General features: G+C 43.5%; 1 protein-coding gene across 9 annotated transcripts in view; it reads left to right on the top strand.

Moving 5' to 3' along the window:
• Window positions 1-27,198, top strand: part of LOC139554899 (receptor-type tyrosine-protein phosphatase U-like) — a 297,039-nt gene that overhangs the window by 263,328 nt on the left and 6,513 nt on the right. For 2 of the 9 annotated variants that reach the window (XM_071368151.1, XM_071368147.1), the window contains 11 exons: window positions 1,207-1,279; window positions 2,100-2,176; window positions 2,301-2,372; window positions 4,682-4,699; window positions 7,055-7,091; window positions 21,126-21,223; window positions 21,536-21,652; window positions 21,965-22,119; window positions 22,427-22,562; window positions 23,953-24,102; window positions 25,390-25,725. In XM_071368151.1, coding sequence (XP_071224252.1) covers window positions 1,207-1,279; window positions 2,100-2,176; window positions 2,301-2,372; window positions 4,682-4,699; window positions 7,055-7,091; window positions 21,126-21,223; window positions 21,536-21,652; window positions 21,965-22,119; window positions 22,427-22,562; window positions 23,953-24,102; window positions 25,390-25,725 — 1,269 coding nt within the window. The remainder of the gene's footprint in view (window positions 1-1,206; window positions 1,280-2,099; window positions 2,177-2,300; window positions 2,373-4,681; window positions 4,700-7,054; window positions 7,092-21,125; window positions 21,224-21,535; window positions 21,653-21,964; window positions 22,120-22,426; window positions 22,563-23,952; window positions 24,103-25,389; window positions 25,726-27,198) is intronic. The other 7 variants (XM_071368155.1, XM_071368156.1, XM_071368148.1 and 4 more) reach the window with 6 other exon arrangements.

Here is a 27,198-nt window from a genome sequence, read left to right as displayed (position 1 = left end):
GCTGAGACCCTGATGCATGATAGTGGCGTGTTAAAGAAAGTCTGTCTATGGATTGGTTCAGTGTTAGTCAGGCTCTGCTCTAAAGTGTGTTGGTGGGAGGAGAGAGAGAAGGAGAGAGAGAGAGAGGTATCATGTCTTCTCTAAGCAGGATTAGGTATAGTATTACCTGTGTAGGAGTGAGGCGCAGGTGTAATCCTCTGATCAGCATGCTGCCACTGTCCCTGGGCTGTAGGTGGACCGGCCACCCCACGCTGAACCCATGCTGGGATTGGGCCGACGCTGATGAGGGATTTAGTAAGCTGGGGTTGGAGCGCCTGGATGTGCCCGGAAAAGCAGCCAGGATATAAGTTTGACTTACGCCATGAACGTGATGTGACTTGGACGCTACCGCCGCCAGCGCCACTGTGTTTCTCCGCAAACACGTCTGTCACACTCACTCAGTCATTCTTTCTTTCTCTACTCTCTACTCTCTCGCTCTCTCATAACGTTGATTTAGATTCAATAGCTCCTATCGCGCTGTGCAGCCAGATTGTGAAAATGGTGCCATAAACATCTGTCACAAAGGTAGCACTTTAACACCAAGGTATTATAAAACACTTGGATTTTAGGCAGAACCACTCTCGATGCATAGGTAATGAGAGAGACTCAAGCTCGCCTATCTACCTCCTCTTCCTCTCCTCATCCTCTCCTCCTTTCCTCCTCTTAACTCTTGAATGCCCTCTTTCTTCCCGGCCTCCTCTCCTTCTCTTCCTCTCCTCTTCCTCGTCTCCACTCTCCTTTCCTCCTCTCCTCATGTCCTCATGTCCTCTCCCCTCTACCTCCTCTCCTCCTCTCCTCTCCCCCTCAAGGCCAGATCCATCTCTCTTAGCCTCTTCTTCTCCTCACCGTTCTCTCATAATTGTGTCATGACAGAAATACGAGCAGTGAATATGATGGCCAAGTTACTCAGAGAACCTCAGGATAACAGTCTAAGTTGGGTAACTAAGCTAAGTGGTGAAACTAAGTGGAGATTTGGTAATAAAACTGAAAGGATATTTGAATCTGATGACACCTACAGTATATTCCTTGTGTCCTAGTGATATCTAACACTCCGGTAACCAAGCTAAGTATTTCAGTGTGCTGTTTAAATCAACTGAATGCAGAATTTTGCCTGTATGCTAACCATATCTCACTGTCTTTGTGACCACTTGTTCCTTCTCTTCTCAGAGCTTCTTTGATGGATGGGATGTCACCAAGAAGAAGGACAAGACTAAAGGGAGACATGACAGTTTATTAGGGCGTAAGTTCTGTTCAGACCCTCACTCTGAAATGGAGTGGTATGCCATATATGGAAGAACATTTGCAGGAAAGCTACTGTAACTTAACTTTTCAAATTAGTGTACCAATTATAACATGGCCTCAAGTCAATCGCTATCGACAACCACTATTAAAAATCTTTGTTTTGTTTAACATCTTTGTTAGTGTCCCTTTAAAAGAGAATATACATCTGAAAAGACTTCCTGGTTAAATAAAGCTGACATAAAAGTCCCTCTTTCTTGTTGATGATCTCTCCCCTGTAGATGATCTCTCTCCTGTAGATGCTATCTCCCCTGTAGATGATCTCTCTCCTGTAGATGCTATCTCCCCTGTAGATGATCTCTCTCCTGTAGATGATATCTCCCCTGTAGATGATCTCTCCCCTGTTGATGATCTCTCCCATGTTGATGATCTCTCCTCTGTTGATGATCTCTCTCCTGTAGATGATCTCTCCCCTGTTGATGATCTCTCCCATGTTGATGATCTCTCCTCTGTTGATGATCTCTCTCCTGTAGATGATCTCTCTCCTGTTGATGATCTCTCCCCTGTTGATGATCTCTCTCCTGTAGATGATCTCTCCCCTGTTGATGATCTCTCCCCTGTTGATGATCTCTCTCCTGTTGATGATCTCTCTCCTGTTGATGATCTCTCCCCTGTTGATGATATCTCCCCTGTTGATGATCTCTCCCCTGTTGATGATTTCTCCCCTGTTGATGATCTCTCCTCTGTTGATGATCTCTCCCCTGTTGATGATTTCTCCCCTGTTGATGATCTCTCCTCTGTTGATGATCTCTCCCCTCTAGATGATCGTCATCGAGTCAAGCTACACTCTCTCCTAGCAGACCCCAACTCTGACTATGGCAATGCCAACTACATAGACGTAAGTTACACGCTCTCTCTCTCTCTCTCTCTCTCTCTCTCTCTCTCTCTCTCTCTCTCTCGCTACTCTTTCACTCTGCCCCACCCCGCTCCTCCTCCTCACTCTTTACTGTCTCTGTCCACAGTTGCTCCTTAAACTGAGACTCAGCCGTATGATCAGCTGTGGGAACCAAAGATATTGCAGAGTGACTTACGATGTAAGAGGCTGCACTTCTGAGCATCCACACAGCTTCTGAGCATGCGCACGGGAGTTGGCTTTACTCTATTGCAATGTGATAGCTGTGTGACAACAACCGCTGCAGAGATTAGTCTCTCGCCTCACATGGAAGACTTCCTGATATTCAAATTTTTTCTTTGTATTGTTGAGTGTTCCTTTAAGCTGTGTGTCTGGCCCAGTGCTAGAGAAGTGCTGGAGGAGGATAGACTCATGGGTAATATAATCTCTCCCAGCAGCTGTCTGTAGACTGGCCACAGGAAGGAAAGACTATTGTGTAATGTAGTCTCACCCAGTAGCTGTATGTATGCTTGAGACAGGAAGGAGACTCTTGGGTAATGTTGTCTACCCCAGTAGCAGTTTGTAGGCTGGTCACAAACAGCTAATAATAATGGCTGGAACCGAGCGAATGGAATGGCATCAAACACATAGAAACCATGTGTTTGATGTATTTGATACCATTCCACTGATTCCTCTTCAGTCACTACCATGATCCCGTCTTCCTCAATTAAGGTGTCACCAACCTCCTGTGGTCTAAGGATGTCTAGCCCAATGTTCCAGTCTACAGGGACACCCATCCGAAGTGTTTGAGGATGTGACAGTCAGAGACTCCCACTGTACTGTGTGTGTACAGGTAGTCTGTCCCAACAACCCTCTCTGGGCTTGCCTCAGTTGGCTGGCCAGTACACTGTGACAGTGAGGATATCCACTTAAAGAGGATTGTCCCCTCAACCTGGCTTTGTACCTGTATCCCTGGGGGTACTGGAATAGATTTGAGATAGACATCATCTCAGCAACACCACAGATCCTATAAGACCCTATAAGATCCTTTAATATCCTATAAGCTAGGAGTCTCTGTGTCCTCTGTGACGGCTGACGACTCGTCCAAAAGCTCTCCTAAGTCGACTCCGAGCGGTGACTCGCTCTGTCTGTCTGATGACATCAAATGCCTGATCCTGTTCATCTGGCATTCAGTTAGTTGTGATCTCAACTGTTCAGCTCCAGTGAGTCTCATCCAGGAAGGCATAGCCAAGCCCAGTACCAGTTCATACCTCATCCCAGACACTTTCTCTCCCAGCTCTGTGTCAAAGCTGAACAGCTAGTACTGCAGCTAGTGTTGGAGGGATATACACTTTGTGTGCTTGAGCTAGGGCCAAGCAGTGTGTGTGTGTGTGTGTGTGTGTGTGTGTGTGTGTGTGTGTGTGTGTGTGTGTGTGTGTGTGTGTGTGTGTGTGTGTGTGTGTGTGTGTGTGTGTGTGTGTGCATATGTGGAGCCGTTGCTTAATACGCACGCAGTACAGGTTACGTAAAGGTGACATTCACAAAAACCTCTTTTAGCAATTATTTATTTTGATGAACACAGTCGTTCAGTGAAGTGCCCAATGAGAGCAGGAAAGAGCGTACAGGGTTCGACTGCATTCTTCTCCCTTCGCTCAAAGAAATGGAGAATATAAGAATAAGTCAAATGGACAGAATAGAAAAGCTAAAATTGACAGAAAATAAAAGGTCAAATGAGCGCTGACTCAGCAGGTTGAGGTGGAAGGGAAGGACAATGTGTTTGTGTTGGAGATCATGGAGAGTGTTCCGCCCGTTCACCCCCTCTTGCCCTTTGTGAGCACACTGGTTCCATTCTCCGTTCACCCTCCTCTAGCTCTACCTGAAAGTTTCATTAGCATATGGGCCTTGGGAGGAAACCTGTGACATTGTTAGGGCTGTCTACACCACTGTCTGCATGTTGTGGCAGGACCCCTGACTAGCCTTCCCGCTAGGCTAACCCACCACCAGACGCCATACTAAATTATTCATGTGAGTAGGAGAAAGGGAAGAATGGAGGGGTGAATGGAGAGATGAGGGGTGGAATTAAGGGTCCACTGCCGTTCCGCCTTCTTCAGAAAGGTTTAATGGAAAAGCAGCACATTGTCTGGCTCTGATTTGGGTTAACCTAACTGTTTTCATGGATGGTGGGGCTTGGGCTTGACTAGATAGGAGGAGGGTTGGGTCGTAGTAAAAGTATAGTATGTTTTGTTCACTTAGTGTTCCATGACCACAACAACTACAGGAAGTTCAAGAAAAAAACTTTGGTTTCTACCTCTTTGCCATGGCAACAGTGTGTGAGGCATGATGAAACAATCTCTCTCTCTCTCTCTCTCTCGCTCTCTCTCTCTCGCTCTCTTGCTCTCTCTCATCCCCCTGTTCTTTAATCTCAATAATTTGTTTATTTTTCCTTGCTCCCTTCCTTCCTTCTTTCTCTCTTTCTCCTTCCCTCTTTTCTTAACCTCTGGGACCTCTTAGATCCGGATAAACAGGGAAGTAAGTACGACTTCTTCTCTTTCTTTTCCATCTATCTTCCCGCTCACCCTGTGCCCTCTGCGTACCCCCTTACTTCCTTTCCATCGCTCCACCACTTTCTAATCTCTCTGTCTATGAGCCCTCCCCCCCAGCCCTAGGCACCAGCTGCTCCCCAGAGTTTAATTTAGCCGAACCTGCTCTGCTACACCACTACACTCACTCTCATCTGCAGCCAGACTAGACTCACTTAGAGTAAAGGATTTGTATGAGGTTTGTCTGTCCCCCATCACAGCAGAGATGACACAAAGCATGTCTTACTGCAGGCAAGTCTGTCCCAATAGACAGAACCAGCCGTTAGAACTTTGTATTATATATTACACCTGTCCCCCATCAGAAATCGCACAAAGGAACCAATGGGAGGAGCACAGTCTAAGGGTGAATCCTAAATGCCCCCCTATTACCTATACAGTGCGCTACTTTTGGCCAGAGCCTCAAAGGTCTCAGTCTATTCCCTATATAGTTAATTACTTTTGGCTAGAGCTCAGATATGCCCTGAAGGCAGTAGAGATCCATGCAGATAAATAATGCAGGGCCAAAGCCAGGACAGATACACACACTCAGCTCCAGTGGTGGAAAAAGTACCCAATTGTCATAAAATTTTACTTGAGTAAAAGTAAAGATACTTTAATAGAAAATGACTCAAGTAAAAGTGGGGAATGACCATTGATGTTCTCTTGATAAGTGTGTGAATTAGACAATTTTCCTGTCCTGCTAAGCATTCAAAACGTAACGAGTACTTTTGGGTGTCAGGGAAAATGTATGGAGTAAAAAGTACATATTTTTCTTTAGGAATGTAGTGAAGTAAAAGTAAAAGTTGTCAAAAATATATATATTAAAGTAGTGCAGATACCCCCCAAAAACGACTTAAGTATTACTTTCAAGTATTTTTTCTTAAGTACTTTACAACACTGCTCAGCTCAGATGAGACACAGCGAAGGGCTTCACAGGAAACACTGCACTGCCAGAGCCGGAACATAACATGACTGTTTTCAACCTGTTTTCTGCCCCTGTATCACATTCTGTTGGATGTTTCTCATACATAGATTGTCATACAGCATTTGGGCTAATCTTCAACCACATGGCGGGCTATCTAGCTGGGTCAAACTAGATTGGTTTGAAGGGGGTCCAACTTGCTGTGAAAGAAGAGAACATGTAAAGGGAGAGATTGCCAACTTTGTATTGGCTTTCTTCTTGGCTTTCCATCTTGTGGCAACTTGCTTTTCATCTCATCATGTTGCGACGCTGTGATGTGATTGGTTTTGTCATGGTTTAAGTGTGGTGGGGAGCATGAGAGTTCTTTTTCCTCCATTTTGAATTTCACACTGCTTGATGTGATGCTGTCTGCTCACTGTAGGCGGAAGATGGTGGTTGCCTAGGTGACAGACAGGAAGCACACACACACAGTGAAGCAGAGAGGATCATGGGAAGGATGGGAATGGGGTCACTGCACTCTAGCATGGCGATTGTCATCCATCTCCTGTACTCTCTGTGTGGCATGGCACTTATGGAATGGAATGAGTTGTGTGTGTGTGTGTGTGTGTGTGTGTGTGTGTGTGTGTGTGTGTGTGTGTGTGTGTGTGTATTCCCTTATAGCCAAGAGTGATGAGGGGACCATGCCCAGGGCTGGAGGATTTGTCTTGCTTTATATTCTTCTCTCTCTCTCTCAAACACACCATACTCAGGGCTGGTTAATTTGTCTTGCTCAGAGTGCTGAGTTAGTCTGGACACACACATACCATGACTAGCCATCCCATCTGAGTGTCCAGGCTGGATCATAGCACAGTAATGCCCCCCCCCCCCCCTGACATATCAGTCAGTGTCAATTTGCTGAAATGAAAGCATTATAATATTTCACTTTTGAAGGAACCTTGTGTACTTTATTATTGCTTTATACCTAAACAGATCATGTCAAAATGCTGCCTGAACAAAACAAAAAGTAATTGGTAGGAGGAAGCTGCCCAATGAGAAAATGACGGTCCCTCTCTCTAGACAGTTATGGCCGCTGTAGAGAAATCTCCTTTAACTCCCTGTAATCCAACAGTCCAACCTTTACAATATGAAAACATTAAACTATGAAAACCACTTGTTATTATATCTAGGTGGAAGATGAATACAATGCAAGCTTCACTACATATTCAGTGTCATTCAATACCCGATCAGAAATAAGAGAGGAGAGGAGACTGAGGAAGGGGGTGGTGTTGGTTCTTTATAGTGACTCCAGGGACTGGTGTTTACACTGTGTTACTCTGATGTTCAACCCTCTCTCTTTCGCTCTCTTTCTTTTTACCTCCATCTCTTTCTCTCTTTTTTTCACAGGGGTACCAGCGATCAAACCACTTTATAGCCACCCAAGGTGAGTGCCCTTGGAATAGTTTTTCAGAAATCAATGAATGGTAATATACCTTATTCTGCGTGTGTACTGTATGTATGTGTGTGCATGAGCAGCCAAGCCTCCCAGTTGTTGATATTAAAATAATGATTTGAATTATTAATGTGTAAACACACTGGCTGGTGCTCCATCACGTTGTGTGTCTGGGTGTATCTCTATTCTCTACCACCCAAACATCTCTCTCTCTCTCAATTCAAGGGGCTTTATTGGCATGGGAAACATATGTTAACGTTGCGAAAGCAAGTGAAGTAGATAATATAAAAAAGTGAAATAAACAATAAAAATGAATAATAAGCATTACACTCACAGAAGTTCAAAAATAATAAAGACATTTCAAATGTCATATTATGTATATATACAGTGTTGTAACGATGTACAAATGGTTAAAGTACAAAAGGGAAAATAAATAAACACAATTATGGGTTGTATTTACAATGGTGTTTGTTCTTCACTGGTTGACCTTTTCTTGTCGCAACAGGTCACAAATATTGCTGCTGTGATGGCACACTGTGGTATTTCACCCAGTAGATATGGGAGTTTATCAAAATTGGGTTTCTTTTCGAATTCTTTGTGGATCTGTGTAATCTGAGGGAAATATGTGTCTCTAATATGGTCATATATTTGTCAGGTTAGGAAGTGCAGCTCAGTTTCCACTTAATTTTGTGTGCAGTGTGCATATAGCCTGTCTTCTCTTGAGAGCCAGGTCTGCCGACGGCGGCCTTTCTCAATAGCACGGCAAAGCTATTGACTATGCACTGAGTCTGTGCATAGTCAAAGCTTTCCTTAAGTTTGGGTCAGTCACAGTGGTCTGGTATTCTGCCGCTGTGTACTCTCTGTTTTAGGGCCAAATAGCATTCTAGTTTGCTCAGATTTTTTGTTAATTCTTTTCAATGTGTCAAGTAATTATCTTTTTGTTTTCTCATGATTTGTTTGCGTCTAATTGTGTTGCTGTCCTGGGGATCTGTGGGGTCTGTTTGTGTTTGTGAACAGAGCCCCAGGACCAGCTTGCTTAGGGGATTCTTCTCTAGGTTCATCAGCTTCCTTTTATGTGGTTGTAGAATGTAACGGCTCTTTTCTGTATTTTTATCATTAGCGGGTAGCAGCCTAATTCTGCTCTCCATGCATATGTTTGCAGAATTCTGCATGCAGAGTCTCAATTTGGTGTTTGTGCCATTTTGTGAATTCTTGGTTGGTGAGCAGACCCCAGACCTCACAACCATAAAGAGCAATGGGTTCTGTAACCGATTCAGGTATTTCTAGCCAGACCCTAATTGGTATGTCGAATTTTATGTTCCTTTTTTAATTTTTTTTATATATTTTTAAAATTTTATCCCCTTTTCTCCCCAATTTTCGTGGTATCCAATCGCTAGTAATTACTATCTTGTCTCATCGCTACAACTCCCGTACGGGCTCGGGAGAGACGAAGGTCGAAAGTCATGCGTCCTCCGAAGCACAACCCAACCAAGCCGCACTGCTTCTTAACACAGCGCGCCTCCAACCCGGAAGCCAGCCGCACCAATGTGTCGGAGGAAACACCGTGCACCCGCCCCCCTCGGTTAGCGCGCACTGCGCCCGGCCCGCCACAGGAGTCGCTGGAGCGCGATGAGACAAGGATATCCCTACCGGCCAAACCCTCCCTAACCCGGACGACGCTAAGCCAATTGTGCGTCGCCCCACGGACCTCCCGGTCGCGGCCGGCTGCGACAGAGCCTGGGCGCGAACCCAGACTCTGGTGGCGCAGCATAGCACTGCGATGCAGTGCTCTAGACCACTGCGCCACCCGGGAGGCCCATGAATTTTATGTTCCTTTTGATGGCATCGAAGGCCCTTCTTGCCTTGTCTCTCAGATTGTTCACAGCTTTGTGGAAGTTACCTGTGGGGATGATGTTTAGTTTTTTTTGTGCTCTAGAGCAACGGTGTCTAAATTAAATTTGTATTTGTGGTCCTGGCGACTGGACCTTTTTTGGAACACCATTATTTTGGTCTTACTGAGATTTACTGTCAGGGCACAGGTCTGGCTGAAGCTGTGCAGAAGATCTAGGTGCTGCTGTAAGCCCTCCTTGGTTGGTGACAGAAGCACCCGATAATCAGCAAACAGTAGACATTTGACTTCAGATTCTAGTAGAGTGAGGCTGTGTGCTGCAAACTGTTCTAGTGCCCTCGCCAATTCATTGACATCCACTACCGGTTAAAAGTTTTAGAACACCTACTCATTCAAGGGTTTTTCTAGATTTGTACTATTTTCTACATTATTGAATAATAGTGAAGACATCAAAACTATGAAATAACACATATGTAATTATGTAGTAACTAAAAAACAAATCAAATTATATTTTATATTTGAGATTTTTCAAATACCCATCCTTTGCCTTGATGACAGCTTTGTACACTATTGGCTTCTCTCAACCAGCTTCAGGAGGTAGTCACCTGGATTGAATTTCAATTAACAGGTGTGTCTTGTTAAGTTAGTTTGTGGAATTTATTGCCTTCTTAATGCATTTGTGCCAATAAGTTGTGTTTTGACAAGGTAAGGGTGGTATACAGAACATATAACTATTTTTGGTAAAAGACCAAGTCCATATTATGGCAAGAACAGCTCAAATTAGAAAACAGAAATGACAGTCCATCATTACTTTAAGACATGAAGGTCAGTCAATACGGAATATTTCAAAAACCTTTAACGTTTCTTCAAGTGCAGTCGCAAAAACCATCAAGTGCTATGATGAAACTGACTCTCACGGGGACCACCACAGGATTGTAAGACCCAGAGTTACCTCTGCTGCAGAGGATAAGTTCATTAGAGTTTCCAGCCTCAGAAATTGCAGCCCAAATAAATGATTCACAGAGTTCAAGTAACAGACACATCTCAACATCAACTGTTCAGAGGTGACTGTGTGAATCAGGCCTTCATGGTTGAATTACTGCAAATAAACCACTACTAAAGGACACGAATAAGAAGAAGAGACTTGCTTGGGGCAAGAAACAAGAGCAATGGACATTAGACCGGTGGAATACGTCCTTTGGTCTGGAGTTCAAATTTTTGATTTTTGGTTCCAATCACTGTGTCTTTGTGAGACGCGGTGTGGGTGAACGAATGATCTCCGCAAGTGTATTTCCCACCATAAAGCATGGAGGAGGAGGTGTTATGGTGTGGGGGTTCTTTGCTGGTGACACTGATTTATTTAGAATTCAAGGCACACTTAACCAGCATGGCTACCACAGCATTCTGTAGTGATACGCCATCCCATCTGGTTTGGGCTTAGTGGGACTAGCATTTGTTTTTCAACAGGACAATGACCCAACACACCTCCAGGCTGTGTAAGGGCTATTTTACCAAGAAGGAGAGTGATGGAGTGCTGCATCAGATTATCTGGCCTCCACAATCCCCCGACCTCAACCAAACTGAGATGGTTTGGGATGAGTCGGACCGCAGAGTAAAGGAAAAGAAGCCAACAAGTGCTCAGCATATGTGGGAACTCCTTCAAGCCTGTTGGAAAAGCATTCCAGGTGAAGGTGGTTGCGAGAATGCAAAGAGTGTGCAAAGCTGTCATCAAGGCAAATGGTGGCTATTTGAAGAATCTGAAATATAAATATATTGTGATTTGTAAAAAAAAAAAAAAAAAAAAAAAAAAAAAAAGGGTTACTACATGATTCCGTAGGTGTTATTTCATAGTTTTAAAAATAAAGAAAAACCTTTGAATGAGTAGGTGTTCTAAAACTTTTGACCGGTAGTGTATATGTTGAAGAGGGTGGGGCTTAAGATGCATCCCTGTCTCACCCCACGGCCCTGTGGAAAGAAATGTGTGTGTTTTTTCACCAATTTTACCCGCAGACTTGTTGTTTGTGTACATGGATTTTAAACTGTCATATGTTTTTCCCCAACACAACTTTCCATCAATTTGTATAGCAGTACATACAGTCCCTCAATCAGCCTGACTAACCGGTGTCTGTATGTAGCCTCGCTACTTTTATAGCCTCGCTACTGTATATAGCCTGTCTTTTTACTGTTGTTTTATTTCTTTAAAAACCTATTGTTCACCTAATACCTTTTTGCACTATTGGTTAGAGCCTGTAAGTTAATTTTTATTTCACCTTTATTTAACCAGGTAGGCAAGTTGAGAACAAGTTCTCATTTACAATTGCGACCTGGCCAAGATAAAGCAAAGCAGTTCGACACATACAACAACACATAGTTACACATGGAGTAAAACAAACATACAGTCAATAATACAGTAGAAAAACAAGTCTATATACAATGTGAGCAAATGAGCTGAGATAAGGGCAATAAAAGGCCATGGTGCCGTAGTAAATACAATATAGCAAGTAAAACACTGGAATGGTAGATTTGCAGTGGAAGAATGTGCAAAGTAGAGATAGAAATAATGGGGTGCAAAGGAGCAAAATAAATAAATACAGTAGGGGGAGAGGTAGTTGTTTGGGGTAAATTATAGATGGGCTATGTACAGGTGCAGTAATCTGTGAGCTGCTCTGACAGCTGGTGCTTAAAGCTAGTGAGGGAGATAAGTGTTTCCAGTTTCAGAGAGTTTTGTAGTTCGTTCCAGTCATTGGCAGCAGAGAACTGGAAGGAGAGGCGGCCAAAGGAAGAATTGGTTTTGGGGGTGACCAGAGAGATATACCTGCTGGAGCACGTGCTACAGGTGGGTGCTGCTATGGTGACCAGCGAGCTGAGATAAGGGGGACTTGGAGCCAGTGGGTTTGGCGATGAGTATGAAGCGAGGGCCAGCCAACGAGAGCGTACAGGTCGCAGTGGTGGGTAGTATATGGGGCTTTGGTGACAAAACGGATAGCACTGTGATAGACTGCATCCAATTTATTGAGTAGGGTATTGGAGGCTATTTTGTAAATGACATCGCCAAAGTCAAGGATCAGTAGGATGGTCAGTTTTACAAGGGTATGTTTGGCAGCATGAGTGAAGGATGCTTTGTTGCGAAATAGGAAGCCAATTCTAGATTTAACTTTGGATTGGAGATGTTTGATGTGAGTCTGGAAGGAGAGTTTACAGTCTAACCAGACACCCAGGTATTTGTAGTTGTCCACATATTCTAAGTCAGATCCGTCCAGAGTAGTGATGTTGGAGGGGCGGGCAGGTGCAGGCAGCATTCGGTTGAAGAGCATGCATTTAGTTTTACTTGTATTTAAGAGCAATTGGAGGCTACGGAAGGAGAGTTGAATGGCATTGAAGCTCATCTGGAGGGTTGTTAACACAGTGTCCAAGGAAGGGCCAGAAGTATACAGAATGGTGTAGAGGTGGATCAGAGACTCACCAGCAGCAAGAGCGACATCATTGATGTATACAGAGAAGAGAGTCGGTCCAAGAATTGAACCCTGTGGCACCCCCATAGAGACTGCCAGAGGCCCGGACAACAGGCCCTCCGATTTTACACACTGAACTCTATCAGAGAAGTAGTTGGTGAACCAGGTGAGGCAATCATTTGAGATACCAAGGCTATCGAGTCTGCCGATGAGGATGTGGTGATTGACAGAGTCGAATGCCTTGGCCAGGTCAATGAATACAGCTGCACAGTATTGTTTCTTATCGATGGCGGTTAAGATATCGTTTAGGACCTTGAGCGTAGCTGAGGTGCACCCATGACCAGCTCTGAAACCAGATTGCAAAGCGGAGAAGGTATGGTGGGATTCGAAATGGTTGGTAACCACTACACCTTCCTAAGTAAGCACTACACCTGTTGAATTCGGCGCACGTGACAAATAAACTTTGATTTGATTTGAAACCCTCATGCCAAATTGAGTCAAAGGCTTTTTTGAAATCAACAAAGCATGAGAAGACTTTGCCTTTGCTTTGGTTTGTTTGTTTGTCAATTAGGGTGTGCAGAGTGAATATGTGGTCTGTCGTACAATACTTTGGTAAAAAGACAATTTGACATTTGCTCAGTACATTGTTTTCACAAGTCTTTTGTTAATGATAATGCAAAGGATTTTCCCAAGGTTGCTGTTGACTCATATCCCACGGTAGTTATTGGGGTCAAATTTGTCTCCACTTTTGTGGATTGGGGTGATCAGTCCTTGGTTCCAAATATTGGGGAAGATGCCAGAGCTAATGATGATGTTAAAGAGTTTAAGTATAGCCAATTGGAATTTGTTGTCTGTATATTTGATCATTTCATTGAGGATACCATCAACACCACAGGCCATTTTGGGTTGGAGGGTTTTTATTTTGTCCTAACCCTAACCCTAGTTCATTCAAGGTAATTGGAGAATCCAGTGGGTTGTTGTAGTCTTTAGTAGTTGATTCTAAGATGTGTATTTGATCATGTATATGTTTTTGCTGTTTGTTCTTTGTTATAGAGCCAAAAAGAATGGAGAAGTGGTTTACCCATACAACTCCTTTTTGGAAAGATAACTATTCTTGTTGTTGTTTGTTTAGTGTTTTCTGATGGTGGTTAGAGTCTATGGAATCTTCAATTATGTTGAGCTGATTTCTGACGTGCTGTTACTTCTTTTTCAGTAGTGTATTTCTGTATTGTTTTAGTGATTCACCATAGTGAAGGCGTAGACTCAGGTTTTATGGGTCTCTATGTTTTTGGTTGGACATATTTCTCGATTTCTTTCTTAGGTTTTTGTATTCTTCATCAAAACATTTGTCATTGTTGTTCATTTTCTTTGGTTTTATATTTGACATTTTTAGATTGATATGGAAGCTGAGAGATCAAATATACTGTTTAGATTCTGCCAAGTTTACACCTTGAAGGGACTGCTCCAAAACCGCCATAAAAAAGTCAGACTACGGTTTGCAACTGCACATGGGGACAAAGATCGTACTTTTTGGAGAAATGATCTCTGGTCTGATGAAACATAAATAGAACTGTTTGGCCATAATGACTATCGTTATGTTTGGATGAAAAAAGGGGGGGCTTACAAGCCGAAGAACACCATCCCAACCGTGAAGCATGGGGTGGCAGCATCATGTTGTGGGGTGCTTTGCTGCAGGAGGGACTGGTGCACTTCACAAAATAGATGGCATGAGGCAGGAAAATTATGTGGATATATTGAATCAACATCTCAAGACATCAGTCAGGAAGTTAAAACTTTGTCGCAAATGGGTCTTCCAAATGGACAATGACCCCAAGCATACTTCCAAAGTTGTGGCAAAATGGCTTAAGGAAAGCAAAGTCAAGGTATTGGAGTGGCCATCACAAAGCCCTGACCTCAATCCTATATACTATTTGTGGGCAGAACTGAAAAAGTGTGTGCGAGCAAGGAGGCCTACCCACCTGATTCAGTTACACCAGCTCTGTCAGGAGAAATGGGCCAAAATTCCACCAACTTATTTTGGGAAGCTTGTGGAAGGCTACCTGAAATGTTTGACCCAAGTTAAACAATTTAAAGTCAATGCTACCAAATACTAATTGAGTGTATGTAAACTTCTGACCCGATGGGAATGTGATCAAAGAAATAAAAGCTGAAATAAATCATTCTCTCTACTATTATTCTGACATTTCACATTCTTAAAATAAAGTGGTGAACCTAACTGACCTAAGACAGGGAGATTTTACTCTGATTAAATGTCAGGAATTGTGAACAACTAAGATTAAATGTATTTGGCTAAAGTGTATGTAAACTTCTGACTCTCTCCCTCTCCAGCTCTCCAGGTCTAGTTAAGGGGGTGTTGTTGTTCTGGACTGTTTTCTGAGTCTGTTCTGACTGGAATGTAATCACCTGCTGTTCCAGCTCCACCTGCCTTACCTCCAGCCGGGTGAATGTATCCCTCATTTCAATGAGGGAGTGGTATTCTGTGCTGGGAGGCTGACTTTCCGCTTGGGGTTGCTCATCTGTGGGGTTATGTAATGAAGAGATCCGGGCTGATCCGCTCTCGGTGGGGGTATCTTTCTCATGGGAGAGCTTCTCCTGCTGAGCTATTTCTTTGATTACGTGAAAGTCCAGCTGAAAATGTTTGCGGTTGCCCTGTACCAATACTGTTCCAGACTTACAAAGATTTATATTAGATGACTCAGAGTCCTCGTTGTCTAGTATCCTGAGGGGTAGTGTGTTAATATAGCACTGTGCCATGCCAGGGGATGGAAGATAAGGTTGCTAAGATAAGGTTGCTTTTGTTCCCATTTTTATAATAGTCATCAAAAAGTGTCTCTTGATTTTCCGTAAGGAGCTTCATTTTGTACTCTTTTCATGTCTTATTATTCTTTACATACACAGGGTACTGTATTTGTATTACCTCTGAAGAGCAGGAGGGTGCTTCTAAGGCCTCTCCATTTGGTTGGTGCTCTCCTGCCATTGTTGAACTCAAGGGCTTTGACACCTTTCGCTTCACAAGTCAGTGCTAATTGAAGTTGTATCTCTTTTCCCTAGCAAGCTTGGTAGCCTTAGCATTCATCCTTATAAAGTACAATCTATCATTGTAATGTATTTTTCTTCTTGGCGTTTGAAAGTAAAAAATAGCTTCAGACTAAGCATTACTCACTCAGATCCAGGTTGGATGGTGTTTTCAGGTTTCTGTTTGTTTGTCAGAGCATTTGCTGTATAGCTTGGGAATAATAACCCTTCGGTGTAGGAAGCATTCCAGGAAATTCCAGGTAATTCCATCCAAAATCAGGTTGTAGGTTTGGAGTTTTGATTTGGAGTGAAGGTTATGTTGTTTAGGGTAGCATCCTGTATATGTCCTTGCCAAAAAAATCCAAGTTTGTCTTACTCTTAATTAATCTATCTATTTTTTTTAAACATGCAGAAAAATGTGTGAGCTCATATTCTCTCTCTATTATATATATATACAGTCGTGGCCAAAAGTTTTGAGAATGACACAAATATAAATATTCACAAAGTCTGCTGCCTCAGTTTGTATGATGGCAATTTGCATATACTCCAGAATGTTATGAAGAGTGATCAGTTTTTGCCTGCCAAATCAGTTCTGTTAAACTCACAGACACTATTTTAACAGTTTTGGAAACTTTAGAGTGTTTCCTATCCAAATCTACCAGTTATTGCATATCATATCTTCTGGGCCCGAGAGACAGGCTGTTTAATTTGGGCATGCATTTCATCCACAATTCCGAATGCTGCCCCCTACCCTAGAGAAGTTAATCCCATTGAGAACTTGTGGTCAATCCTCAAGAGGAGGGTGGACAAACCAAACCACACAAATTCTGACAAACTCCAAGCATTGATTATGCAAGAATGGGCTGCCATCAGTCAGGATGTGGCCCAGAAGTTAATTGACAGCATACCAGGGCAGATTGCAGAGGTCTTGAAAAAGAAGGGTCAACACTGCAAATATTGACTCTTTGCATCAACTTCATGTAATTGTCAATAAAAGCCTTTGACACTTATGAAATGCTTGTAATTATACTTCAGTATTCCATAGTAACAACTGACAAAAATATCTAAAGACACTGAAGCAGCAAACTTTGTGGAAATTAATATTTGTGTCATTCTCAAAACTTTGGGCCACGACTGTACATACATACAGTGCATTTGGAAACTATTCAGACCCCTTGACTTTTTCCACATTTTGTTACTTTGCTGCCTTATTCTAAAATGTATTAAAACATTTTTTTCATCAATCTACACACAATACCCCATAATGACAAAGCGAAAAACGTTTTTAGAAATATTTGCAAATGTATTAAAAATAAAAAACAGATGTCTTATAAGTATTCAGACCCTTTGCTATGAGGCTCGAAAATGAGCTCAGGTGTATCCAGGACAAGTCTCCAGGACAATGTCCTTGAGTGGCCCAGCCAGAGCATGGAACCCAGTCAAACATCTCTAAATGTGATATTTCAGTTTTTATTTTTAATTAATTAGCAAAAAGGCTGCAACCTAACAAAACAACTTTTCCATATGTTGTTACATCACAGCCATATTCTAAAATGTATTGAATAGTTTTTTTCCCTCATCAATCTGCACACAATACTCTAACATGAAGGCCTGATTGGTATAGTGCTGCAAAGATGGTTATCCTTCTGGAAGGTTCTCCCATCTCCACAGAGGAACTCTAGAGCTATGTCAGAGTGACCATCGGACTCTTGGTCACGTCCTTGAACAAGGTCCTTCTCCCCCGATTGCTCGTTTTGGCCGAGCAGCCAGCTTTAGGGAGAGTCTTGGTGGTTCCAAACTTCCATTGAAGAATGGTGGAGGCCACTGTGTTCTTGGAGGCCTTCAAAGCTGCAGCCAATGCTGCTTGGTTTTTGTTCTGACATTCACTGTCAATTATATATTATACCTTATATAGACTGGTGTGTGCATTAGCAAATCATGTCCAATCAATTGAATTTACCACAGGTGGACTCCAATCAAGTTGTAGAAACATCTCAAGGATGATCAATGGAAACAGGTTGCACCTGAGCTCAATTTAGATTTTTAGAAAAGTGTCTGAATACTTATGTAAATAAGGTTTTTCTGTTATTTATTTTTAATACATTTGCAAACATTTCTAAAAAACTGTTTTCGCTTTGTCATTATAGGGCATTGTGTGTAGATTGCTGAGGATGTTTTATTTAATCCATTTTAGAATAAGGCTGTAATGTAACAAAATGTGGAAATAGTCAATGGGTCTGAGTACTTTCCAAAGGCACTTTTTTAAAATATTCTATATTTCAGGGATGCCCAACCCTTGTCCTGGAAAGCTAGACTCCTTCAGGCTTCAGCTAGACTCCTTCAGGCAACCCTAATCTCTCTCTCTCTTCTCTCTCTCTCACACACTCACTGGCTGGTACTACATCATGACCTGTGTCTGGGTAGATTTTTCTACAACCTGAACCCCACTTTTCTCTACAGTTAGTCACATGTAGCTGTATTTAGGCCTACTGATTCTGTTACAGAACATTAGCTGTATATCTCTGTGAATTCTCTGTCTCTCCTCCCCCAGTCTGTGGATAGTTCTCCTTCTCCCTGAAGTCTGGACCTAGAACATGGATTCCCCAAACACCCCGTCATATATATACACACACACACACACACACACACACACACACACACACACACACACACACACACACACACACACACACACACACACACACACACACACACACACACACACACACACACACACACACACACACACACACACACACACACACACACACACACACACACACACACACACACACACACACACTTCTACAGTATACACATGCTTATGCATACATATTACATAGCCACTGGCCAATGTAGCTCTGTAACTCAGGCAGACTGAATACATTTTAGAATTCATGGTAAAAAAAACAGCGGGCCAGATGAGATTGAAGGTTGAACTAACACCGTGTGTATACATGTATATATGTATACTTGTGTGTAGGCACTAGGCAGGTGCCTGGAGCAAAACTGGTTTCAAGGATGAGATGTTGGAGGCAGTGGAGGAGATTTTCTCTGAAGCCCTGTGTCCACACAGCAACATTACGCTGAGCATATAGATTTGCCCTGGGAGGATCCACCCATATGTGTCACTCTTATGGCAGCCTTGGCCCTCCGGCCCTTTGGGCCTTTTGCCCCTCTGGCCCTCAGTGAGGAGTGCTGCTGAAAATGGAACAAAATGTTGTCATATTAATAATACAGTAGACTCCACGTGGGTGATCGGTGCTAGGAATCTCAAGTAGGATCGATCCACTGTTAAGGTACGAACACTGCACAGAAACACTGCTAGTAGCAGGGGGAACAAAACTCATCCCTGACAGTTAGTCTGTGCCCTTAGCACCCCTGTTCTCAAAGACAGCCAAGGTTTTCCTCTCCTCTCTTCTCCCTGTTGTACCCAACAGCCTTCACAACAGAGCCTTGTAGGATGCAGAGTCTGCCCATGGGGCTACATCAGCAGCTATCACACTGTTCTATCAGCTTCATGTTGTTAAGACAAACTGTGAAATAAACTGCAGAAACAACAACCCCCTTGTGTTTCTATGCTAACTACAGCAGCCTCTGGAAACATAATGCACTGTGGGTTCAGAGTAGGGCTGGGCGGTATACCGTATTTTACAATATCAGCATTAATGCACGGACCGGGTTGGGTTTTTACTTTACCTTCTATAACTGTATTTGAATGTTTGGTTTGTTACATGCGATACGCCGTGTGTAACGTCCATTTTTATAGTTTACTCTGCTACTTGAGTCATCTCTCTCTGCTTTCTCTCTCTCTCTCTCTCTATACCACTTTCCACACAGACCTAGCTCCGCCCCCTGTCACTCAAGAAGCGCATTTGTTGTTCCTCGACCACGAGACACTTGCGTACAGTCTGCATGGTCAATGCAGCTCATGCAACAATGTTGATGACAACGATGCTGTTTTCACTTTCCTTCTCAAATCAAATCAAATTTGATTGGCCACATACACATGGTTAGCAGATGTTATTGCGAGTGTAGTGAAATGCTTGTGCTTCTAGTTCCGGCAGTGCAGCAATATCTAACATGTAATCTAACAATTCCACAGCAGCTATATAATACACAAAAAAATCTAAGTGAAGTAATGGACTAAGAATATCTACATACTGTATAAATATATGGATGAGCAATGGCAGAGCGGCATAGGCAAGATGCAATAGATGGTATAAAATACTGTATATACATATGAGATGAGTAATAAGTCATTCTTAATATAAATCCACTAGTGTTCTATAATTACACTATTAGTTTGTGTTTCTTACATTGCAAATGGCTAGTTTGTCTTTTCTTCGCAAGTTGGGCCTAAATCATCTTAGCCACTAATGCTAATTGCTAGTTAGCTGGCTAGCTACCTATTAAATGTACTGAGTAAGAGCAAACATAACTAGCTATACAGCCTGATAATACCAGTGATGGTGTAGACCTAAATCAGCATGTAGTTTGTGCAACAGTATCTTCTAAATCAAAAAGGATTATGTGAAGCATGAATATGTTCGCTACATGAAGTAGCTAAGAGAAAACATTAAATGTAGCCAAAGATTATAGGGTCCCCTAAGAAACGCTTATCAACACTTTGGTTCCTTCAGTGTCACAATAACTCCTCCCTGGCATTTTCATTCGTTGTCATGTCAAACAACACTGCATTCAAGTGCCCACTAACATATTCTAACTATAGAATTAGAATAATCATTCTATTTCCATGATTCCAACAGTTCACCAAAGTGTTTTGATCTAAATCGCAAGTCAAATCACAAATGCGATTTTTGGTTAAAAATGAGGCCTAGATTATTAGTCCATATCATGCATGTGTGGCAGAATGGAATTTATCTCAAATGAGTGCAGGAAATGCAGAACAATATTTTGGGTTGAATTGAACAGTGTAAAACAATCAGAATGGAGAAAGACCCACGAACTACTCATAAAGTAAATGTTGAACTTTTATTATAAAAAAAAAAGCCATGGTATTTGTTCACCCTCACATTATTCTACCAGATGTATGACATAGAGGCGTGTGATATCATCAAGCTCACAGTATAAAGAAATCAATGAAACTGCTATCACGTCCAGTGGGAATGAGATTTCTGAGATTTCTGTGATTGAGTTGAGCCTCACCGGAAAAATTTGATGTTGATGACGTTTGTTGTTTGCACAACAGCTGTGGATTTGTGGGTGTATTGAAATGACAGTCTTCCAGCAGATGCTAGGAGAGCAGAGAGGGGAACGAGAGGAGTGGAGAGCCATGGTTCATAAAATTATACTGTTACTCTTGTCTCTGGCATGGATTCTACAGGCCCGACCCTGATGGTTATTGCTACTATTTATACTGACTTATGATCCTATTTCTCCTCCCTCTATCCCTGCTTTTTATACTCCACCTCCCCCTCCCCTTCCTCCTCCTGTCTTTCCTCCTCCTCCTCCTCCTCCTCATCCACCTCCTCCCCCTTCTCTCCTTGTCCTGTCCTCATCCTCCTCTACCCCCCTCCACCTCCTTTTGTCTTCCCTCCTCCTGTCATCCTCCTCTTCCTCCCCCTTCTCCACTCATTGTCCTCTCCTCGTCCTCCTCATACTCTCCCTCCTTCTTCCCTCCTCCTCCACCTTCTCCTCTCCTCGTCCTCCTCTCCTCCCCCTCAGGTCCCAAGCAGGAGATGATCTATGACTTCTGGAGGATGGTGTGGCAGGAGAATTGCTTCAGTATCGTCATGATCACTAAACTGGTGGAGGTGGGCAGGGTAGGTTACTCTCCCTTTTGGTTCTTTTGAAAGCTCACTCTTTACATAGGCCTATAGAAGAACTGCCAGTGAAATAAAATAGCTATGTATTATAAGTCTACAACCCAGTGGGCAAAACTGGTTGAAATGACAACCAGATTACAACCATAAAGTCGTCCACCTTTTCTCACTGGAAACAGGAAGGCTAGAATAATTATTGTCATGGGCTACTTACTGTATTGTATTGATTTTGCTCTTGAATGTTGGTTTAAAGTGTAACCGACTGTAGACCCTGATTAAGGTCCAAATGTTCTGTGTGTTGTGTGTGTTCAGATGAAGTGCTGTAAGTATTGGCCCGAGGACAGTGAACTCTATGGAGACATCAAGATCACACTGCTGAAGACGGAAACACTGGCCGAGTACACTGTTCGCACCTTTTCTATGGAGCGGGTGAGCGAATAGTCAAAGTCATTCTGTCTAACAAATTATACATAATTTGAAAATGTATTGGTTCCTGGGATCACATCCAATTTGAGAGTGTTTTGTTTACTCCATTTGTTCAGCCAGGCAGTTTATTGAGAACACAGCCTTTATAGAGGCATTGATATCTAACAAATAATGAATCATTTTAATGTTAATTGTTCCTTGAGTTATTCCTCATGTTTAAATAAAGAGGTCTTAATAAATGTCCTACTGTGCCAACTTTATGTGTCTGTTTGTTGATCATGATATTGATTAGACCCTCTGTATTCTCCCCTCCAGAGGGGCTACCCAGCGAAACATGAGGTGTGTCAGTTCCACTTCACCTCCTGGCCAGAGCATGGTGTTCCCTACCACGCCACAGGCCTGCTGGCCTTCCTACGCCGGGTCAAGGCCTCCACACCCCCCGATGCTGGGCCCGTGGTCGTCCACTGCAGGTAACGGACCATCTTACATCACATCCTGTCTGTGTGAAGCAGTGTTGCAAAAAAAAGTCTTAGACTCTCTTTATTTTATAGTTGTCGATTTGTGTGTATTTTAGCCTGTATAGATCTCTCGCTCCTGACCTTATGTCCTGACCCCTTCCCCTTGTTGACCCCTGACCTCTCTCCTCTCTGTGTGTTAGTATGGGAGCTGGCAGGACAGGCTGTTCCATCGTGCTGGATGTCATGCTGAATATGACCTCCAACCACTAACCACTAACCCTTGACCTCTTACCCCTGACCTCTCTCCTCTATGTGTCAGTATGGGAGCAGGCAGAACAGGCTGCTACATCGTACTGGACGTCATGCTGGATATGGCAGAGTGTGAGGGAGTGGTGGACATCTACAACTGTGTCAAGACCCTCTGCTCCAGACGCATCAACATGATACAGACAGAGGTAAGAATATATTCTATATATCAGGGATACCCAATCCTTCCCTAGAGAGCCACTCTCTAGCAGGTTTTCCCTCCAATCCTAATCTGTATTATCTGATTAGTTTCAGGTATGTTAGCACAGGGGTTGAAGCAAAAGCCTCCATAAACATAGCCCCAGAGGAGGAGGGCTGACCTCCCCCACTGTATATGGTATACTATATAACGGTATTATATCAACCAGGAATCCACCAGGAAACGAGATAGATTATGATGTAACCTGGGGAGAGATGTGATCAAATAAAATATGTATCCTCATTAATGCTTTTACATGTAGGTCACTGAGATTCTTTGTACTCCAAGATGTCAAAACAAATGTACAAAGGAATTGCATTGATTAGACTGATATTTAGGTAGGCTATATAGCTGGGTTGGGCGTTTGGGCTTCCTTTCCGATTTTTTATAATTATTAGCGGTTAGCAAAACAACATTTGTTTGTGGGCATGGTGATGTGGTGAATGTTGACATTTTAACAATTAATTGACATTAACAACAGTAATCAAATCCCAATGTTACACTTCCCCCCAAACCGCTAGCAATTATGGTCCTATTATCAAAAACAAGTTATTAGACGTTTCTTGTTAGTTTCTCAATCTCACTGTCTTGTCTGTCGCTCTCTACCTCCATCCTCCCCTCGCTGCCTCTCTCTACCTCCATCCTCCCCTCGCTGCCTCTCTCTACCTCCATCCTCCCCTCGCTGCCTCTCTCTACCTCCATCCTCCCCTCGCTGCCTCTCTCTACCTCCATCCTCCCCTCGCTGCCTCTCTCTACCTCCATCCTCCCCTCGCTGCCTCTCTCTACCTCCATCCTCCCCTCGCTGACTCTCTCTACCTCCATCCTCCCCTCGCTGCCTCTCTCTACCTCCATCCTCCCCTCGCTGCCTCTCTCTACCTACATCCTCCCCTCGCTGCCTCTCTCTACCTCCATCCTCCCCTCGCTGCCTCTCTCTACCTCCATCCTCCCCTCGCTGCCTCTCTCTACCTCCATCCTCCCCTCGCTGCCTCTCTCTACCTCCATCCTCCCCTCGCTGCCTCTCTCTACCTCCATCCTCCCCTCGCTGCCTCTCTCTACCTCCATCTTCCCCTCGCTGCCTCTCTCTACCTCCATCCTCCCCTCGCTGCCTCTCTCTACCTCCATCTTCCCCTCGCTGCCTCTCTCTACCTCCATCCTCCCCTCGCTGCCTCTCTCTACCTCCATCCTCCCCTCGCTGCCTCTCTCTACCTCCATCCTCCCTTTCGCTGCCTCACAAATCTGACTCTTTCTCTCTGTCTCTTCTGTCTCTTCTCTGTCTCTTGTCTCTCTCTCTCTCTCTCTCTCTCTCTCTCTCTCTCTCTTTCTCTCTCTCTCTCTCTCAGGAGCAGTATGTGTTCATCCACGATGCCATACTGGAGGCTTGTTTGTGTGGAGAGACAGCTATACCTGTTCTTGAGTTTGCTCTGACCTATAAGGAGATGCTGAGGGTTGACTCACAGAGCAACACCTCCCAGCTACGGGAGGAGTTCCAGGTAAGACTAGTAGGGGTTTTGTAAACAGTTTCTGGTTGCTAAAACATCTGACTAGATTTCAACTGGAATTTGACTTCTTTCCCATTACGTATTGATGTCCTCAATATGTTTTGTAAAGAAAATGGTTGATGTTTATTGTAACAGTGGAGATCTTTATTGTACTAGCATTAATTGTGCAAACTGAGATCTACTAACTCTCACCAATCCACTAGTCATGGCACAGTACCATATCTTTAGCTGAATGCATGGTCTATTGCAGCAGTCTGAGATTGTAAATTACAGTCACATTTCTGTATGAGATGATCTCAGTTCATCTGACTAGATGGAGCTCCCTTTTCTTCCATTTTATTGACACAAATCATTAGTGACCTTCACCATGCATAATTGCAGCTGCTGATCTCTTTCAGACCGAGCTATTAAATACAGTCATGATGGTTATTATAGTCGAATGAAATATCTTCACCAAAATCAGACATTTAGGATGAATCCCAAATAGCACCCTATTCCCTGTGTAATGCACTACTTTTGACGAGAGTCCTCTTGGCCCTGGCCAAAAGAAGTGCACTAAATAGGGAATAGGGAGCCATTTTGGACACAATTTCTGATAATAATTTAAACACATATCTCCAAGATGTAATCCTGATGCAATGTAAGTTAGTCATAATTATAATGCACCATTCATACTGTCAAATTCAACAGGGAGTTATAATTCAACACAATACACAGCAAGTTAAATAATCAGTTTAATTTCCCTTCCAATTTTATTTCTCCAACCTCAATGTGCTTATACATAATGTATGTGGTTTGCGATTAAATGTGTTTTTATCCATTAAGCCCCTTCATGGTTTTTTGACTGATGCTAAATGCGTTTTAAAGTTTCAGCCGGATGATGATTAGACAGTGAAATATTTGCGGTTGTCAAATATTGACAGTTAGACAGTTTGAGCTGAGTACATTTTCAATGCCCTTGTCCTCTTTCTCTTTTCTCTCGTCTCGTCTCGCTCTATCTCTCTCCCTCTCTTTGTCTCTCTCTCTCTCTCTCACACTCTCGCTCTCTGACTCTGTTTCTCTCCCTGTGTCTGCCTCTGTTTCTCTCTCTGTCTTTGTCTCTCACTGTCTCTCTCTAACAAACACCCATGCACTCTTCTCAATTTGTCTCTTCCCTCTCTCCCAAATTTCTGTCACATTCCCACATCTCTTCTTCTCCATCATCCTCCTCGACCCTGTCTGTACCACTCCATCTCACCCTCTCTCTCCTTCTTTATCTCTCTTCACCCCCTCCTCCAGACGTTGAATTCTGTGACCCCTCACCTGGACGTGGAGGAATGCAGCGTATCCCTGTTGCCGAGGAACCGCGAAAAGAACCGTAGCATGGACGTCCTGCCCCCCGACCGCGCCCTGGCCTTCCTGGTCACCACTGAGGGCGTTGCCGAGGGCAACAACTACATCAATGCAGCTCTCACCGACAGCTTCCACCGGCCCGCCGCCTTCGTGGTCACACCTCACCCGTTACCGGGAACCACGGCAGACTTCTGGAGGCTGGTCTATGACTATGGATGTACCTCGGTGGTGATGCTCAACCAGATCAACCAGTCCAACTCTGCCTGGGTGAGAAGAGGGGAGGTGAGGGGGAGAGGATGGAGGAAGGAAGAGGGGAGTGAATTGATGATGTTGACTGACTGACTGACTGACTGACTGACTGACTGAGCCCTGTGGCTATCAGGTACTGATCAAATATCTCATCCTCATACTCGATTGGTCAAAGCTGTACTCTGACTAATCCCATGTAATAGCAAGCTGACTTATTGCCTTTGTGTAGATTAATTAATAGTTGATACATTTTTTGCCTTCTTGTCAGGGCATTACCATGTCCGTAATCATTTCACTGTTAGTCTACACCTGTTGTTTACGAAGCATGTGACAAATAAATAACATTTGATTTGATTTCATATTATTCTGTTCTCGCCCGTGTGTTTGCTCATCTGTGGCTTTTTCTCTGGTCTTCTTATCTTTCACCTGTAACTGTGTCCTGGTGCTGGCCTGACTAATGTTTACACCATGGCTCTCATCTAGAACTGGCTGTCTCTCTCTTGTCTACTCTCACTCCTTCCCTCATTCCCTCTCGCTCTTTCTCCTTCACTCTCTTCCTCTCCTTCCTTGACGCTTTCTCTCTTTTCACTCTCTTTCTTTCTCCTTACTCTCCTCTCCTTCTCTCTCTTGTCTCTTGTTCCCCCTCCCTGTATCGTCTCTGCCCTGCTATCCTTCTTGCTGTCTTTTTTCCTCCCCTCTCTCTTTCCCATCCCCCACTCCCTCCATTTCTCTCTCTACCAGTAGATTAACAGTGTACCCTAGTCATCTGTGTTACCTGTCTCTGTGTATAAATATTTATCTCTCCCTCTGCCCCCCTGTCACCTCGTTAATACCTCTCTGTCAACGTGAGTGGACATTATAGCTACCTTGTTCCTCCCCTGGCTCCTGCCTCCCCCCTACCTCCCATTTCCCTCCCCTTCCTGTCACAGCTAACACTGTTAGCATGTTAACACTACACTCCCCTGTGTCTCCCTCCCTCCCTCTATCTCTCCTTCCCTTCTTGCTCCTCTCTCCAGCCCCCTCGCTGTCACAGCTAACACTGTTATCAATTTAACACTACACTCCCTAGTGTCTCCATCCCTCCGTTCCTCCCTTCGGCTAATGAGTCTTTGAAGCAGCTGCGACCTGCATTGACTGAAGACCTTGGCCCAGTCTGTGTGTAATGTGCACCAATCCCTGATTGACTCCATGTGTATTTCTCCCAGGCAGTGCCGCGGTTACCCCCTGACCACACTGCATTCATTTATAATGGGCTGATGTTAATAATTTAGAGTGATGAATTATTCAAATGCTGTGAAACGCTGTAAAACTGTGTGGTGTGTGTGTTATGCTATGTGATTGATTGTACTCAGTGTTCTCAGTAATGACAGTGTTTTCTGCTCATTCAGTTAACACTGCTACTATGTGTTGGATAATTGGATAATTGTGGATCTGGCTAAATGTCTGTCCTGTCGATCCTCAGGCGTCTTGTTATTGACTTCTGCCATCCTGCTCTGTGACATAATG

The sequence above is a fragment of the Salvelinus alpinus genome, chromosome 26 (assembly GCF_045679555.1).
Source record: "Salvelinus alpinus chromosome 26, SLU_Salpinus.1, whole genome shotgun sequence".
NCBI lineage: Eukaryota > Metazoa > Chordata > Actinopteri > Salmoniformes > Salmonidae > Salvelinus > Salvelinus alpinus.
Note: the sequence above shows the minus strand (reverse complement) of the source record. Positions and strands in the feature narration are given on the sequence as shown.